This window comes from Maylandia zebra, linkage group LG19 (genome assembly GCF_041146795.1).
Source record: "Maylandia zebra isolate NMK-2024a linkage group LG19, Mzebra_GT3a, whole genome shotgun sequence".
In the NCBI taxonomy this organism is placed as follows: Eukaryota; Metazoa; Chordata; class Actinopteri; order Cichliformes; family Cichlidae; genus Maylandia; species Maylandia zebra.
This window is the reverse complement of record NC_135185.1, coordinates 31,636,967-31,651,876: the sequence shown is the minus strand read 5'-3', so window position 1 is coordinate 31,651,876 and position 14,910 is coordinate 31,636,967. Positions and strand designations below refer to the sequence as shown.

The 14,910-nt window shown below is 39.6% G+C and overlaps 1 protein-coding gene across 1 annotated transcript; it reads left to right on the top strand.

The window, feature by feature from the left end:
• The first annotated feature begins 917 nt into the window (after positions 1-917).
• On the top strand, positions 918-14,228 carry LOC101481882 (sodium-dependent lysophosphatidylcholine symporter 1-B). The gene is made up of 14 exons (XM_004540835.6): positions 918-1,168; positions 2,643-2,771; positions 3,521-3,645; positions 6,283-6,406; positions 6,511-6,589; positions 6,677-6,828; positions 6,933-7,023; positions 7,576-7,694; positions 7,819-7,902; positions 11,389-11,472; positions 11,647-11,759; positions 11,861-12,004; positions 12,170-12,346; positions 12,505-14,228. The coding sequence occupies exons 1-14, from the start codon at positions 1,085-1,087 to the stop codon at positions 12,557-12,559; spliced, it is 1,560 nt and encodes a 519-aa protein (XP_004540892.1). The 5' UTR covers positions 918-1,084; the 3' UTR covers positions 12,560-14,228.
• The last annotated feature ends 682 nt before the right edge of the window (positions 14,229-14,910 follow it).

Below are 14,910 nucleotides of genomic sequence, written 5' to 3'. Positions count from 1 at the left end.
GTACTCAGCCCCCTAAGCATTTTCCCTTTCCAGTTCACAATCAATCCCACCCCTAGGTCAAAAATATGTATAGGACAATTGGCCTAATCTAATATTTTATATGAACCTGTCCAGCTGTCCAGTGATTAAATGACAAGTAGATGGAGGCAGGACTTCACAGCAGGGGCATACTCCATAATGTGCTGTGCGTTATCATATGTATAATGTATATATTGCTCACTTATTGTATTTACCAACATCAAGGAGTTATGAGCAAAGAAAGGCCACACCATAGTGCATGTTTAAATAAATGTATTAAATAAATAAATGTTTAAATAGGGAAAGTTTATTGATCAAAATGTATTACGCAAATATGCATTACATTTTTTTCAGCCCCCCAATCGAGAAAACAAAACCAATTACATGTTCAAAGCAACGGAACGGTGGCCCAATATCGGAGAGAACTCCACTCTTGAGTGAGCAGTGATGATTGAGCAGTCCGTTTTATTTTGCAGATTCAAGCTGCTCTTCAAAATATTCGCCACCAGATGTCACCGGAGAGGACTGTGTTGAAAAGCTTCGAGTAATGAACCATTTTTCAATACAAGCTTCAGTGCTTCGGAAAGCTTCATTTGGCCATCACTAGTGTATAGTTATTATTTTATGAAATTAAATTAAATTAATTAGCGCAAAGAAAAGGTTAAAAAGTTGGTGATATTGCTGATACCTTCCTGTTAGCTGCTTCGTTATTAGGTAGAGTAAGGGTTCTTCAATCTCCACTGAAGCTGGAATTTTTACTGATTTTCTAACACAAAGAAAACTTCTTAAAAGACCCAGCGTACTAAACTTTTAATAGTTACTGAAGGTCACGAACAGGGAAAAAAAAAAGGAAAAAATGGTGGAACATCCGATTGTGACGTGAACCTGACGTAGCGCACATAGTAGAATGAATGAGGTGGACGAAAGCAGCACGAGCCCTCTGACTCAGAAGCTCCCAGAGCTCTGGCTAACATGGCGATGCTGTGAACTCGGTTCATTCTTCTGACACTAAGGAATATATTTACATTTCACAATATCGAAAAATAACATCAACTAGAACAAGATAATGGCACGAGGAGAGGGCGCCGAGCAGTACGCGGCGACTTTATTGTCAGTCAAACCGCTCAATGCAGAGATCAAGACGGTGAAGGTAAGAGCGACGTTTAACCGGCACGTTTGATTTTTAAGAGGGGTGTTAAAATGAACAGGATTTATGTGCCCGCCGCGCCCACTTAAAAAAATAATAATAATCAGGTGCGTTAAAGGGCGCCTAAATTCAAAGTAACGTTTGATAAAATGCGGTCTTTACTTCCTTTCTTACCAAAAACCTCACACCCTGCCTTGTTCTGTGCCCTTTCCTGCCCTCGAGGTTTGAATTTCGCCCGGTCAACGTTTATCTGTCCTCCAGCTCTCGTGATGCTGGCATACCGGTTTTAAAGGGACCAAACACCTTAACGAAAGCCGGCGCTTTCTCTCTGTCACATTCAAATATAGCTGCTGGCAGATGTGGAGAAACGTGGCGTGATCCTGTTTTTAGAGCCACGACTTGTGAGCCATATTTGGTTTAAGTGGCTGAAATTAAGTCCCTATATTTAACGATTAACGCCTTAAATTTACCCCCAAAATGGTTTAATAGCTTCCATATCGTTCAACAGTGGCGGTATCTTTGCACGAGAAAATACACGGCAGGTTGCATTTCAAACATCAGTGTCTTCTCTGTGATCATTTACATTAATGTGATGTAGATTTAAAGTGTAACAAAACTCCTGTGAAACATTAGCCCCAAAGCTGCTAATCTTTAGTAACCTTGATGTGCATTTAAATTCATTGTCTTTGGGTTTTTAGACTGCTGGATGAAAAAGTAGCGATGTATATGGCACCATGGTTCAAACTGTAAATTATACTGGTGGTTTTCTTTGAATCCAAAGGCACTTTTCAGTGCAGTCCTCTTGTACTCTGGGAAAGACTGTGGAGATCTTTCTTTAAAGCACATTAAAGGTTATGCAGGCTTCTGTTCTTTATTTAGCATCAGTATTATTTTTAGTCTTGCATCACTGTAATTCCAGACATGCACTCTGTGGAACGTGACCACAGAGAGAATATTGTGTGTGCCTGTTGATAAGGTTGCAATTTGCGTCCTTCAAGAGGTGATTCTGCTTCTGTGTCCGTGATGGTTGTAAATCAGGGTGTGTAATCCCCCCTTTGCTGACATCACGCTTGAGAAAGGGTATTGGCTACCGCTGATAGGCTCTAGTCTGTCTGGAGGCTGTTGGCTATTCAGCATAAAATGTCACACTACCTCTAACATACCATTGCTGGAGCCAATGGCTGTGCTGAGGTGATGTAGTGATGTGGTTTCACTCAGCATGAACTACAGTAACCTCATAGTTCCGCGTTGCAACGCAAAGTTTGACAGAGGGATGGGTGTAGGGATTTGAATCAGAGGGATGAATTAAAGACTGAAGGCAGAAATGGAGCCAATGATAATGTGTTAACCCACTGTCTACATAATTACACCTTAATTTATAGCTTCCCAGTGGAATTCGAGTTTACCCATATTTAATGTCTAAATGCACTAACATCACTGCATTTCCCCTCTGTTCTCACCTCTTCTTCTCTTCCAGCTGAAGACCCAGAGAAATCGTCTGTCTGTGTTCAGTAAAGTGTGCTATGCCTTTGGCGGGGCTCCCTACCAGATCACAGGCACTGTTCTTGGCTTCTTCCTCCAAATCTACTTGCTCGATGTGGCACAGGTAATTGCCAAGCGCTGGGCAAAAAAACCCAAAAGGTTAAAATCACACACTTCTGCCTCCTTTATAAAGCTGCACCAACTGTGAAGATTCTGGGCTGATGCCAGTATTTAAAATAAAAAAAAATTTAACATTTGTGTGAGGAAAACTAAGTGATCTTCATTATTTAAAAAAAAAAAAGCTCTTCATCACAACGTTTTTTAATATTAAAAATCAATGCCACACAGCAGCTAAATGACATCGATAAAATTCAATTGTTTGCAGAACACACACAGGTTACAAACGCAGGGGTCAAGGTGTGTGTGTGTGTGTGTGTGTGTGTGTGTGTGTGTGTGTGTGTGTGTGTGTGTGTGTGTGTGTGTGTGTGTGTGTGTGTGTGTGTGTGTGTGTGTGTGTGTGTGTGTGTGTGTGTTCTTCTCAGCCTCATATCAGCTAAACTGTCTCCGGTCAAGCGTGTTAACCCGGACTCCCCCTGTTTGCTTTGTTAGCAAATTAGACTTTTTCCTGCTGTACACAGTAGGAACTGGAAAAAGGCCATTCAGCTCAGAGGATGAGATCATTAGAGGGGCTTTGAATGCTGCTTTGTTATAAAAGAAGTGACAGTGTTGTGTATTTTAATTCTGTTGTGCTCTCAGCTGTACTGAGTCTGCTGTCACAGCTCTTTTGAGCCACTCTCCATATGAGGTAGTCCTTGGCATCCTCACTGTTTTGGTCTCAAAGCTAACACACTTTTTTCCACCCTTCCCTTCTAGCTGGACCCCTTCTATGCCTCTATCATCCTGTTTGTGGGAAGGGCCTGGGATGCTATCACCGATCCTACAGTGGGTTTCCTGGTGAGCCGGAGTAGATCCACCCGCTTTGGCCGCATGATGCCCTGGTAGGTATCTGTATGTTGAATGATAATAAGATAATGCTGCGTTTTGAGTAAGGACAGAGATACATGAGGCAAATGCTCTGGCAACAACAAGAAAAAAAAAACAGCTCAGGATCAGTAGCCATGGCAACAAGTTTGAAGTAGCAACTAAGGAGGAATAAATGGTAAGAGTGCAATAATGCAGTCTAAATATGAATCATATACAGTGCCAGCATCAGACATTCCTACCAAATGCAGGCTGAAGCACCCACTGAAACCAGCCAGCTGAAGAGTAGGAGCAGGGCTACCATCGTCTGCTGCGGTCCTAGTTTGGATCGAGCCTTGAGACGAAATCCTTTTAGGGAAGCAGTTGAATTATATTGAGGACTGATAGAGTAGCAAGCAGGACAGCTAGTCAGCCAATAGGGAAAATAAAAGATGGGCCTGGGCTAGCTGGTTAACATCAACTGAGCTTTAAAAGTGAGGGAGTCAGACAGGAAAAAAAACTAAAATGAGCTGCAAGATATATTTAAGTGACTTGTGTGAATCACAGGGATGGATCGGGTCATAACAGTGGTTGTGAGAATTATTATTAGTGTAAGTCTTCTTGCTGACAAAGACTTTAACCAGGGTTTTAAAAAGTCCAGCTTACTTGACATCAAGTCTGAGCGCATGTCTCCCCGGACTAAACTAAGTTTGACGAGCCTGTAGGAAAGTGACACTTGGCTCGGTAAGAAATTTGTTGCAGCAGCTGGGAGAGTTTCTCTTCTTGCAACTTTGCAAGTACAAAAGGTCCTTGTAGCTGAACACACGCTGTACTTTTCCTTCCCTGTAAAACATTTGCAAAACTCAAATAGATGAAAATGCCTGAAACCATTTTTGCATTCCTAACAAACCAGTTTAGTTACCAGCATCGTCTCCCATGTTTTAGTTGTTACTTATGTTTCAGTCTAGATATGTGTTTGCAATCTGCTGTGTGTTTGGTTCACTGTGACATAGCTGGCAGCTTGTCATGGGTATCCCTGCCTGAAGAAGGGCGACCTTGACTTTCTTCTCACAGTCAAACATGGTGCAGCTTTCTTGACAATATCAGAACCGTATCTGGTTACAAAAATCTCTCAAGGCCATGATATAATCTGCAGAGGAGCAGAGCTAAATATTTTTACAAGCTTTTTTCCCCCCCTCACATGATACCCCAGCCATATCTGGAGTGGAGTGACTGAAAAAACCAGCTGTGCATGAGCTGTAATGTTGTAGCTGGGAGGAAGTGAGGGGGAGGGGGAAGTTACTGGCTTAAGCTGTGATTGGTCCAACCCACAACACACCATCAGCTTCAAACCAATATGGGTGTGTTCTCCTTTGTGTGTATGATTTCTCGGCGTGTACAAGTGTAGAGAGGTTACTTCAGGTCAAAAAGCATGCTGGGTTAAAATAATGAGGCTAGTTTAAAGAAAAATAGCAAAATGTACATAAAAGGGACATCCTCCAGATAAAAATACAGAGATTTGTTAGGTTCTTATTTCTTTTTTCTGTCTGTACTGGAAATGTACATAAAGACAGGCAGGCAGCCAGACTGGCAGAAGTCTACATTTCTCATTTTACTTATTATCTTAGCTCAATGAGGTTTTTTTTTATTTTAGAAGTAGATTTTGTTTCTTTTAGAAAGAGGGGGGGGGGAAAGAGTGTGATCATGTGTCTGTGACTTTCACTGCTGTGCCAGTGAACCAGCAACCTGTGCTCAGTGAGCAAAAATGGAAATTATTAGTACTCATTAACCTAAATTTGCTTGGACGTTAAAAGGTATCAGGAGTTTTCTTATTTTCCATGTGAGTCACATGGGTGAAAGGGGAACAAGGGGATTTCATATGACCATGTGTGAATGTCACGCTCACCCTCTCCCCGTTAGTGTTATGGAGCTTGGGGAGAGTCAGGTTTTAACTCGCATGTGCGACGGCTCAGAAACAAGCCTGAGGAAGAAATAGCTGTTTAAATATATGTTGCCATTTGACAAAATGTTTCATGATTATGCAGTCAGGTGCAACCCTGTAAGCCTTCACCTCCCTGTTTGGCCTCTAAAAGGTCACATTTTATTCACATGATGCTAATAAAAACTGCAGTTTTCCTCAAATTATGTGATTACTTTCAGCGAGAAAAATGTAGTTTCATTTTGGCCCCCAAAAACTGCCTTGTAATGGTTCTCTTAACAAGTAAAACTGTTTGATTTCCTTATTTAAAAACTGAGGCTTTAACTGCAGTCTGTAGTATCGCCGGTTTCTGTGACTGAGGTCAGGTAGAGGGCACGACTGAAGAGAAGGATGCTGAGGCCGAGTGGGGTGAGAATGATGTGGGTCCAAGCAGCTATCGCCTCCTTGTGCAGCGCTGGCTGAGCCCTTTCTCCACACACAAGATCTAACAAGCCAGGATTAGAAGGATTATTCACAAAGCATAAAAGAAAGAGTTGAAAAGAATTGACTGCCAGGGAGGGATATAAAAAGGAGGGGTTGAGCTACAGTAACAGTGGGGAAAATGCATTAGACACACCCTTAAAGGAAGGAAACAGTGGGTTCTATGTGTTTGCCTTAAATACAAAAGAAAATAAAACAAAGGTAAGAAAGAAATGCTCAGTCTTTTATCAACCTGTGTCCACTCATCTCTTCTCAGGATCATTTTCTCCACCCCGTTTGCAGTGCTTACTTACCTCCTGATCTGGTACGTGCCTCCGTTTGAAGAGGGGAAGGTCATTTGGTATCTGGTCTTTTACTGCCTTTTCCAGTCAATGCAGACGGTTAGTACCGCATTTTGAGCCCATGTTTTTTATTTTATTTTTTTTATTTGCTTTTTGTCCACTGACGTGAACTTGTCTAATGTTGTGGTCTCGTACATTTGCAGTGCTTCCATGTGCCATATTCAGCCCTCACCATGTTCATCAGCAGGGACCAGAAAGAGCGGGACTCTGCTACAGCCTACAGTACGACATCACCCTGTGCAAATAAACTGATTTCACTGGTGTTTTGTTATTCGTGTGCTGACCGTCAGTTCTTGTGTTTGCTCTCAGGGATGATGGTGGAGGTGCTGGGCACAGTGCTGGGCACTGCAATCCAGGGGCAGATAGTAGGTGGTAATTCCAATTGTCCCACTGAGTCTGATGCGCCTTACAGCACAAACTCATCCAGTGTCAACACCACTATAGCCTCACTGGATCAGACGGTGAGTCTATTGAAAGGGGTTTTTTTTGTACTGTGTCAAATAAAAGATGATTATTGTTGGTCCAAGCTAAGGGTCGTGTATTTTTATTTTTTTTTTGTCCTCAGAAACAAGCTTACTTGGTTGCTTCAGGGGTCATATGCATCATCTACGTCCTGTGTGCTGCAATCTTGTTTTTAGGTGTGAAGGAGCAAAAAGGTATGAATCCTTTCTTATCTAATCAGGGCTCGCAAAATCGCCCGACGGGCGGGGCTTGGATAGATTTTGGTCGCCCGACTGCAGATATCGCTATCCCCGGGACATCGGGCGATTTTGCGAGCCCTGATAAATGCAAACAACATTTAAAGTAAGATAATGACTCAATTTGGCTTCAAGACAGACTTGAATCATGAATCTGACAACTTGACACGTGAATTGATGTAAAAAAAAAAAAAAAAAAAGGAAAAGAAAATTCTGACTCAGTTTTTGTCCAGTTTAATCATGCGCATGCAAAACTGTATATTAGTAACAGTGACAGGAATAATTCTTTAACTGTTAAACTTTTTTAGCGCCTCTGGTTAGTTCCTCTTGGCCTTCTCACTCTGTGTTCAAAAAGATAAAGATGTGGTGGCCAGATTGTAGCAAGTGCTGCAAAATACTCACTAGACAAATACCACATTGTCTCACCACAAAAGCTTGTGTGTGTTGTATTCTTAGATGCAGATTTGCAGAGGTCTCATTTGTTGTGTTCTCCTTTATGTTGGACTCTAGAAACCGGGCGGGACAAGTCGGAGCCGCTCACCTTTGCTCAGGGCCTGCGGTTGGTCATGTGTCACGGGCCGTATGTCAAACTGGTCATCGGCTTCCTCTTCACCTCTCTTGCTTTCATGGTAACGCTACATTTGATTTGTGCATTTTTTTTTTTTTCGTGAATTTTCAGAGGTCGCGTTGAAAGGATTTTTTTATTTTATTTATTACAGTAATTTGGTTTATAGTTGCTTCTGTCTTTTACAGCTGCTGGAGGGAAACTTTGCACTTTTTATCACCTACGCTCTCGGCCACAGGAAGGACTTTCAGAATATCCTTCTTGTCATCATGGTGAGTGTTTGTATTTTTACTATGAGTGCTCTTCTCGTAAAAACCCTCATCAGGGTAGATTTAGTGTACATCAACACCATGTCTGCAGACGTAAAGCTTGCTGCTTGCTGTAAACTGTTTAGGGGATATTTCAGTTTCTAGTCTTAGGCGCTTCCTCGCATGATGTAGAAGCATGCCACGAAGGCCTGAGAGGGCATATTTCAGGATGAGAGGAGGTGTCGTACTGTTGGGAATCGGTCTCCCACTCGCTCACTCTCTGAGTTATGCTAGATCAAGGGCACAGAATGGAGCTTTTGTTGCCCTGGCAACCCTTCACTGACACCATGGGAACAGCCACCATTGCTAATGCCCTCCTCTCACTGCTTTCTGCTCTGCTGCCTTTTTCTATGATTAGGAGTGGGAAATACTTGGACACTGTATCACATTTGGAGAGTTTAGAGCAGAGTGTCAAAGTCTGAGAATTCGTGGGCTTCTGGCCTTTCATCTACTGCTTGTTTTTGTTTGCTAATTTAACACTGGTTGACCAGTTTTGGCCTGGAGGTCAAAGGTTTTCTGCGCCCCTGCAGGGTTGGGTTAAAAGCCAATGAAAGCTTATCGTGACCTTATCCCCTGACCTCCTCCGGTGGTCATTTTAATTTTTCCACATTTCCCACAGTCCTCAGTGAAGCCCAGTTAGTAGTCTGAATAGTTTCTGTAGAAAATATTTTGTAATTTTTTGTTTATAAATTTCATTTGATTTATTTAAAATTATATAATTGATCATCCAAGAAAGTCCATCATACAGAGTTAGAGCTAGGAATTTAGAGAAATGCAGACTAACTTTCCAACTAGTGTTTGGATTCCACTCATTTTAATGTATAAAACGCAGTATAGGAAAACTTGGAGCACTAGATGGTGCCTAAATATGGGAGATTAGAAGTTAACACTAACAAGCTTGACTAGCAAGTTACATAAACTGTATAGATTGTATTTATGAATCTAACAGATACATATTTCATTTATTTATTTATTTCACACTTGGTCAACAGTTTCCACAGTTAGTTCTTTCAAACAAACCAACTACACTTTCTGTCAGTAAAGCACTGCAACCACGTGTGAAAAGGAGCAGGCAGAAGAATATATTCTTATTAAACCCTGCCCCCTATCTACAATCCAACTTATATTGCAAGTGGGCACCAAAAGTCAAGGAACAAACTAACATTAACACTTATTTCCAGTCCTAACTCAAACCAAACAACAATTTACAATCAGAATATACCACTCCACATAGTAACAAGGAGAAAAGTAAGTAAATGAAACAAAAAATAATGGATCCTTATTCAATGAACTCCAATTTCATTCACATTCTTCATATTGAGTTATCGTTTTAAGCATGTAACACTTTTTAAAACAATGTAAATTTATACAACTCTTTAAATTATAATGAAGAGTTCCACAGTCGTACCCCTAACCGTTGGACTCATTAATCTTTGTGTTGTCCTAGCTAGCTGATGCTTAAAATAAAATTTCCTTCTGCTGTCTTCTCCCCCCAAACACGTTAAAAATACTCTTTGTAACTTAGAAGGCAAAATATTACTTTTAGCCTTAAACATAATTAATAGTGTCCGTAGTTTCACTAAATCTCCTAATTTTAATCATTTTGATTTTATAAATAATTTATTTGTATGTTCTCTATATTTAACGTTATGAATCATCCGTATCACTTTCTTCTGTAATAAGTTTATAGATTTTATAGTATTCTCATATGTATTCCCCCCAAACTTCGACACAGTAACTAAAGTATGAGAAAAACAATGAGAAATATAAAATGCGCATTGTTTTGTGGTCTAATAAATCTCTTACATTTCCCAAAACATAAATGTTTTTAAACATCTTCTTTCTAATATACTCAATATGTGATTTCCACGTCAAATTTTCATCTACTATTAAAATTCAGTAACTCTCTCAATCAATTCTCCATTAATGGACATAATGACTTCTTCCTCCTTTACACGATTGCCAAATATCATGAATTTCGTTTTTGTCAGATTCAAAGATAATTTATTTACATCAAACCATTTTTTTTTTTATCTTAACATCTCAGAAATCATAATTTCAACCAAATCTTTCAAATTCTCTCCAGAGCAATACAAATTTGTGTCATCTGCAAATAAAATAAAATTTAACCTTTTTGATACGTCATTAATATATAAATTAAAAAGTTTAGGTCCCAAAATAGAACCTTGAGGAACGCCACATACAATCTTCAATCGTTCAGAGGTATTGCCAAGATAATGTACATATTGCAACCTATTTTCTAAATAACTCCTTAACCAATTCAATGCTACTCCTCTCACACCATAATTATACAATTTAGAAATCAAAATAGGATGTTGTAACGTGTCAAAAGCTTTTTTTTTTTTTTTTTAAATCAACAAATACCCCAACTGTGTATTTATTATTATGGGTTGCAGATGAAATATCATCAATGAAAGTCAACAATGCTAATGCCGTTGATCTATTTTTACGAAATCCAAATTGATTTCCATTTATTAGTTGATAGTTTTATTGAAAAAAAATCAAGTCTTTCCGCAAAAAGTTTTTCAAGCACTTTTGAAAACTGTGACAAACGAGACACTGGCCTATAGTTGTTAAAACTATGCTTATCTCCGGATTTATATAAGGGTATCACTTTTGCCACTACTCATTGATGTATTAAAAAATAAAATATGTCCACCCACCATGAAGGGGGAAACTAGGTGTTTAATTTGTACCATTCTGTAAACATGTTTATTTCTGCTGTAAAGTTGGGCTTTTAAGTGGCTTTTGGAATCAGCCTCATGTGGCTACTAAAGGAATTGCAGTTTTTGGCATTTCATTTCTGGCTTCATTTTTTTACTCCCAGACATTCCCACTGTGTCCCCGATGATTATCCAAGCAGACGTTTTTTTTCTCCATTTGCATCAGACCTGCGTATTTCACATAGTAGCAAGTTGCAAAAATATTCACATGTATAAAAAATGCAGAGAAGAAGATATGACTGACGCCAACCAGCTATAATTTCCGCAACAATAAGTCTCAAGGTTTCCTCACACACTGGAAAAGTCCAGTTGGTTTGGCAATTTGTTTGCAACAAGGTCTGTGTGTGCGCAGATTAAATTCTGATTAAAAAGAAACAATGTGGTTAACAGTTTAGTATGTTGTCCAACAATGCCGATGCTACAAGTCTGCTATGTGTAGTCTACTTTGTGTTCTGTGTTTTGTTTTTTTGGGGACAAAGTGAATGAAACATATTTGCAAGCACAGCAGGAAAAAAGGCCATATGTTAAATTATTTTTTTAATTTTTTTTAATTGCCCCTTGGTTGATAAGCACGCTTCAGCTATATGAAATACATGAAAAAAAATTCTATAGTCATCGCTTAGTCATCATTTAACTCAGAGTATATGTTCTTTTCGTGCTCTCTTCCAAGCTTGTATAACTAAATTCTTTATCATTATTTCTTCAGCTCTCTGGGTCTCTAACCATCCCTTGGTGGCAGTGGTTTCTAACCCGGTTCGGGAAGAAGAAAGCAGCTTACTTTGGCATCTCGGTGAGTAGCAGATGTTATGGAGTGTAGATGAGTGAAGCTATAGCTCACTCTATGCTCTATTTTGACTCATTCAGTCTGCAAGATTAAAAAAAAAAAGTCTTCAATAAATCCTGATCGTAAACTTTGTTTGTTTCATTTATGAGACCTCTGACGTCTTTCTCCCTCTCGCTACAGTGGGCAGTGCCCTTCATGATCCTGATCGTCTCTGTCAAAAGCAACCTGATCGTTTCTTACCTGGTCTCAGTGGCAGCAGGTGTGAGTGTAGCAGCAGCCTTCCTCCTGCCCTGGTAAGCGCAAGTTTATCCACAGAAGTCGTCCTTGGATCCTTTTGCGGATGTGGGTTTTCTTTTGTGTTGTTGAGCTTCTGTCTGGATGTTTGCTCTTTCAGGTCGATGCTTCCTGATGTAGTGGATGACTTCAAAGTTCAAAATCCAGACATCCGCGGTCATGAAGCCCTCTTCTACTCCTTCTATGTGTTCTTTATCAAGTTTGCCTCTGGAGTCTCCCTGGGTATCTCTACCCTCAGTTTGAAGTAAGTTTACTGACCTGATTTTTAATCAGTGTTTCAATCATATTAATGTTTTCATCCTTAAAACTAAGGAGCTTATCAGTCCAGTAGTCCTGGGGACAACAATACTTAATTCTTCAGCTGACCATATTGCTTAATTTTTCTCCCCCTGTGTACACTTTTTCACAGATTTGCTGGCTACGTGACCGGGGGCTGCTCACAACCCGAGGCGGTCAGTGTAACCCTGAAGGTGCTGGTCTCTCCCGTGCCCGTGGTTCTTATTGCTGTGGGACTGTTGATACTGAAGACCTACCCCATCGATGAGGAAAGGAGACAAGGCAACCGAAAACTACTGCAGGCAATGTTGTAAGTGAGGAGTGAAAACACACACACAATTTACCATTGATCCTTCTTCTGTGTCCCACCAGGATCTGTGCATTGTATGAAAACTTGAACTGTTAACCAGTTTTAGCCCACTCTTGTGTGTTTGTGACTCTGGTTGTTCTCCTTTTCTTTTTAAACAGCGATTCTGAAACGGATTCTGAATCTGAAACCTCAGATCGTGGGAGCAGCGTCTAGAGGCCAAGCCAGCCGCCTCTGCTGCTTTACATGTTTGCACAGGCTGTGAAGAGACCGCCTGGACTAACAGGGGAGGGACCACAAACCACCCACTGCTGACTAGTGATCGTCATCATGTGCGGGTTCCTTCGCAGTGAATTGCACAGGTTTACATTACCCTCTAGTGTCCACACTGAGTATTTATTTTTCCATCCAGCTGTGTCCCAGTGAACAGGTTAATGAAAACTCCAGAGAATACACAAGATCCAAATCTACACGGTGTAGGATTGTTATGTTATGCCGACCTCCCAGGTTAGATTCTGTTACTTATATATTTTTTTGTTTGTTTTGTTGAGATTTTCTTTCATCATTTAGCTTAAATGCCGCACAGAGATCTCTCTTTATTATAATCTACAGCAATAGCTGAAAAAAATTCAAACCACTTCTTTGTTAAAACAAAGCTCACACACATTTTGGTTAGCATTTGGCAGCTTTTATAAATGAACGACAAAGCCTCTTGGGAGCTCTAGTCTTGGTTTCCAAAGATGTTTGACTTTATTGTTTACTGAGACGTTCCTATTTATAGCCTTCCGTTTTGTCACTCCTCCCGTGTGATTGCACTACATCATGAAAGCTTTGGGAGAAAGTGTGCTTTGCAGTACCGTTTGCAAGGTATTAACGTGCTGGTTTACACTATGAGACCATCACTCGAACACACTGTTACATTTTGATGTTTCGATGACGCGTCTTAGCTGTTTTCCACTCAGAGTGTGCTCTGAAAGAAATGTACAGTATCAGCCCTTATTATGAAGGGTGTGCCAGCACTATTCCAGTAAATGGAGTCGTATGGAGATTTGCTACACTCTCTCCTTTTTGTTGTTTGTTTGTTTGTTTTCATATAGCACATTTCAAAAAGTGTACTTGAATTTTCTAAAGGAGAAACGGCAGTACAACATGATGTACTTGTATATAGGTTATGTGAATCATTGCCTTACAAATACGTCTTACAACTGGTTTCAGATATCTGTGATTTTCTGAACTCAAATTAATTTTTTATGTAAATCTCCGTCGGGTTTAATAGACTTTTTTGAAGTGCTTATAAAGCAAAGTCAGCTGTACTGGGAGTTCTTTTTTATTTACCATGTGACATCCCAAATTCAAAAATGTGTTATTTAACTATTTATGGAAACTATCTAAGGGACTATAATTTTCTTATGCAGGCATGTGTTTAAGAATAACTTATTACCAATGACTGAATGATTTGAGTCTTGTGGAAGAAAAAAAATGTAAATGTTGGCTTTGTTTGTCTTTTCCTTTTGTCTTAGAAAAGTAAAAGTTGCAGTCATGGTGAAATGTGACTGATTTAAAAGAATACAAAAAAAAAAAAAAAAAAACAGCAGCCCTATAGCAGATGCTTTCATTAACTAATATGCAGATGACTTGAGTTTACCTCAAATGATGCTATGAAAAAGGAACCGTTTTCATTTGGGGCCTTCAAACTGCACTGAATCAGCAGAATAGAGTAGATTACATCTGCCCTCTATATTAATATATGCTGCTGTATGTGTATATGTGTAAATACTTTTTCCAACTATGTTTATGAAGAGCAATGTATATAAACCACTGAGGAGTCAAATCGTGTTCATATTTTTGATTTTAAACCTGTGAATAAACTTTGTCAAAGCAGAGAAAAAAACTGTTTGGTTTCTTTGAAGCATCCTTATAACACTTTGTTTTTTATGCGGAACATTAAACCAGTTAGATGTAAGCCATGCATTAACATTAAGGTAGTGCAAGTTGGTATAAAACAACTTCCTTCAGTGAGAGAGACATTTATTTATTAATTTGGTTTGTTTTTTTTTTGGGGGGGGTTGATTTTCTAAAAAAAAATAAATGCCATAAATTTCAGACTTTTTTTTTTTTTTTAACCTTGAGTTTAGTTTGAGTCTCTTTTAATGATTAACATTTTTACATAAGAAATATGAGTAAAAATAAGTAAAACTATCACTAACCATAGTCAATTGTCTTCCAGGGGCCAGTGCAGGCAACACTGAAGTAAATTTAAAACTGCTGGCTAAGGATAAACGTAAATTCAGTAAGATCATAATTCACGTCGGCAGTAATGACACCCGGTTACACCAATCGGAGGTCACTAAAATCAATATTGAATCAGTGTGTAACTTTACCAAAACAATGTCGGACTCTGTAGTTTTCTCTGGTCCCCTCCCCAATCAGACCAGGAGTGACATGTTTAGCCGCATGTTCTCCTTAAATTGCTGGCTGTCTGAGTGGTGTCCCAGAAACGATGTGGGCTTCATAGATAATTGGCAAACCTTCTGGAGGAAACCTGGTCTTGTTAGGAGAGACTGCAT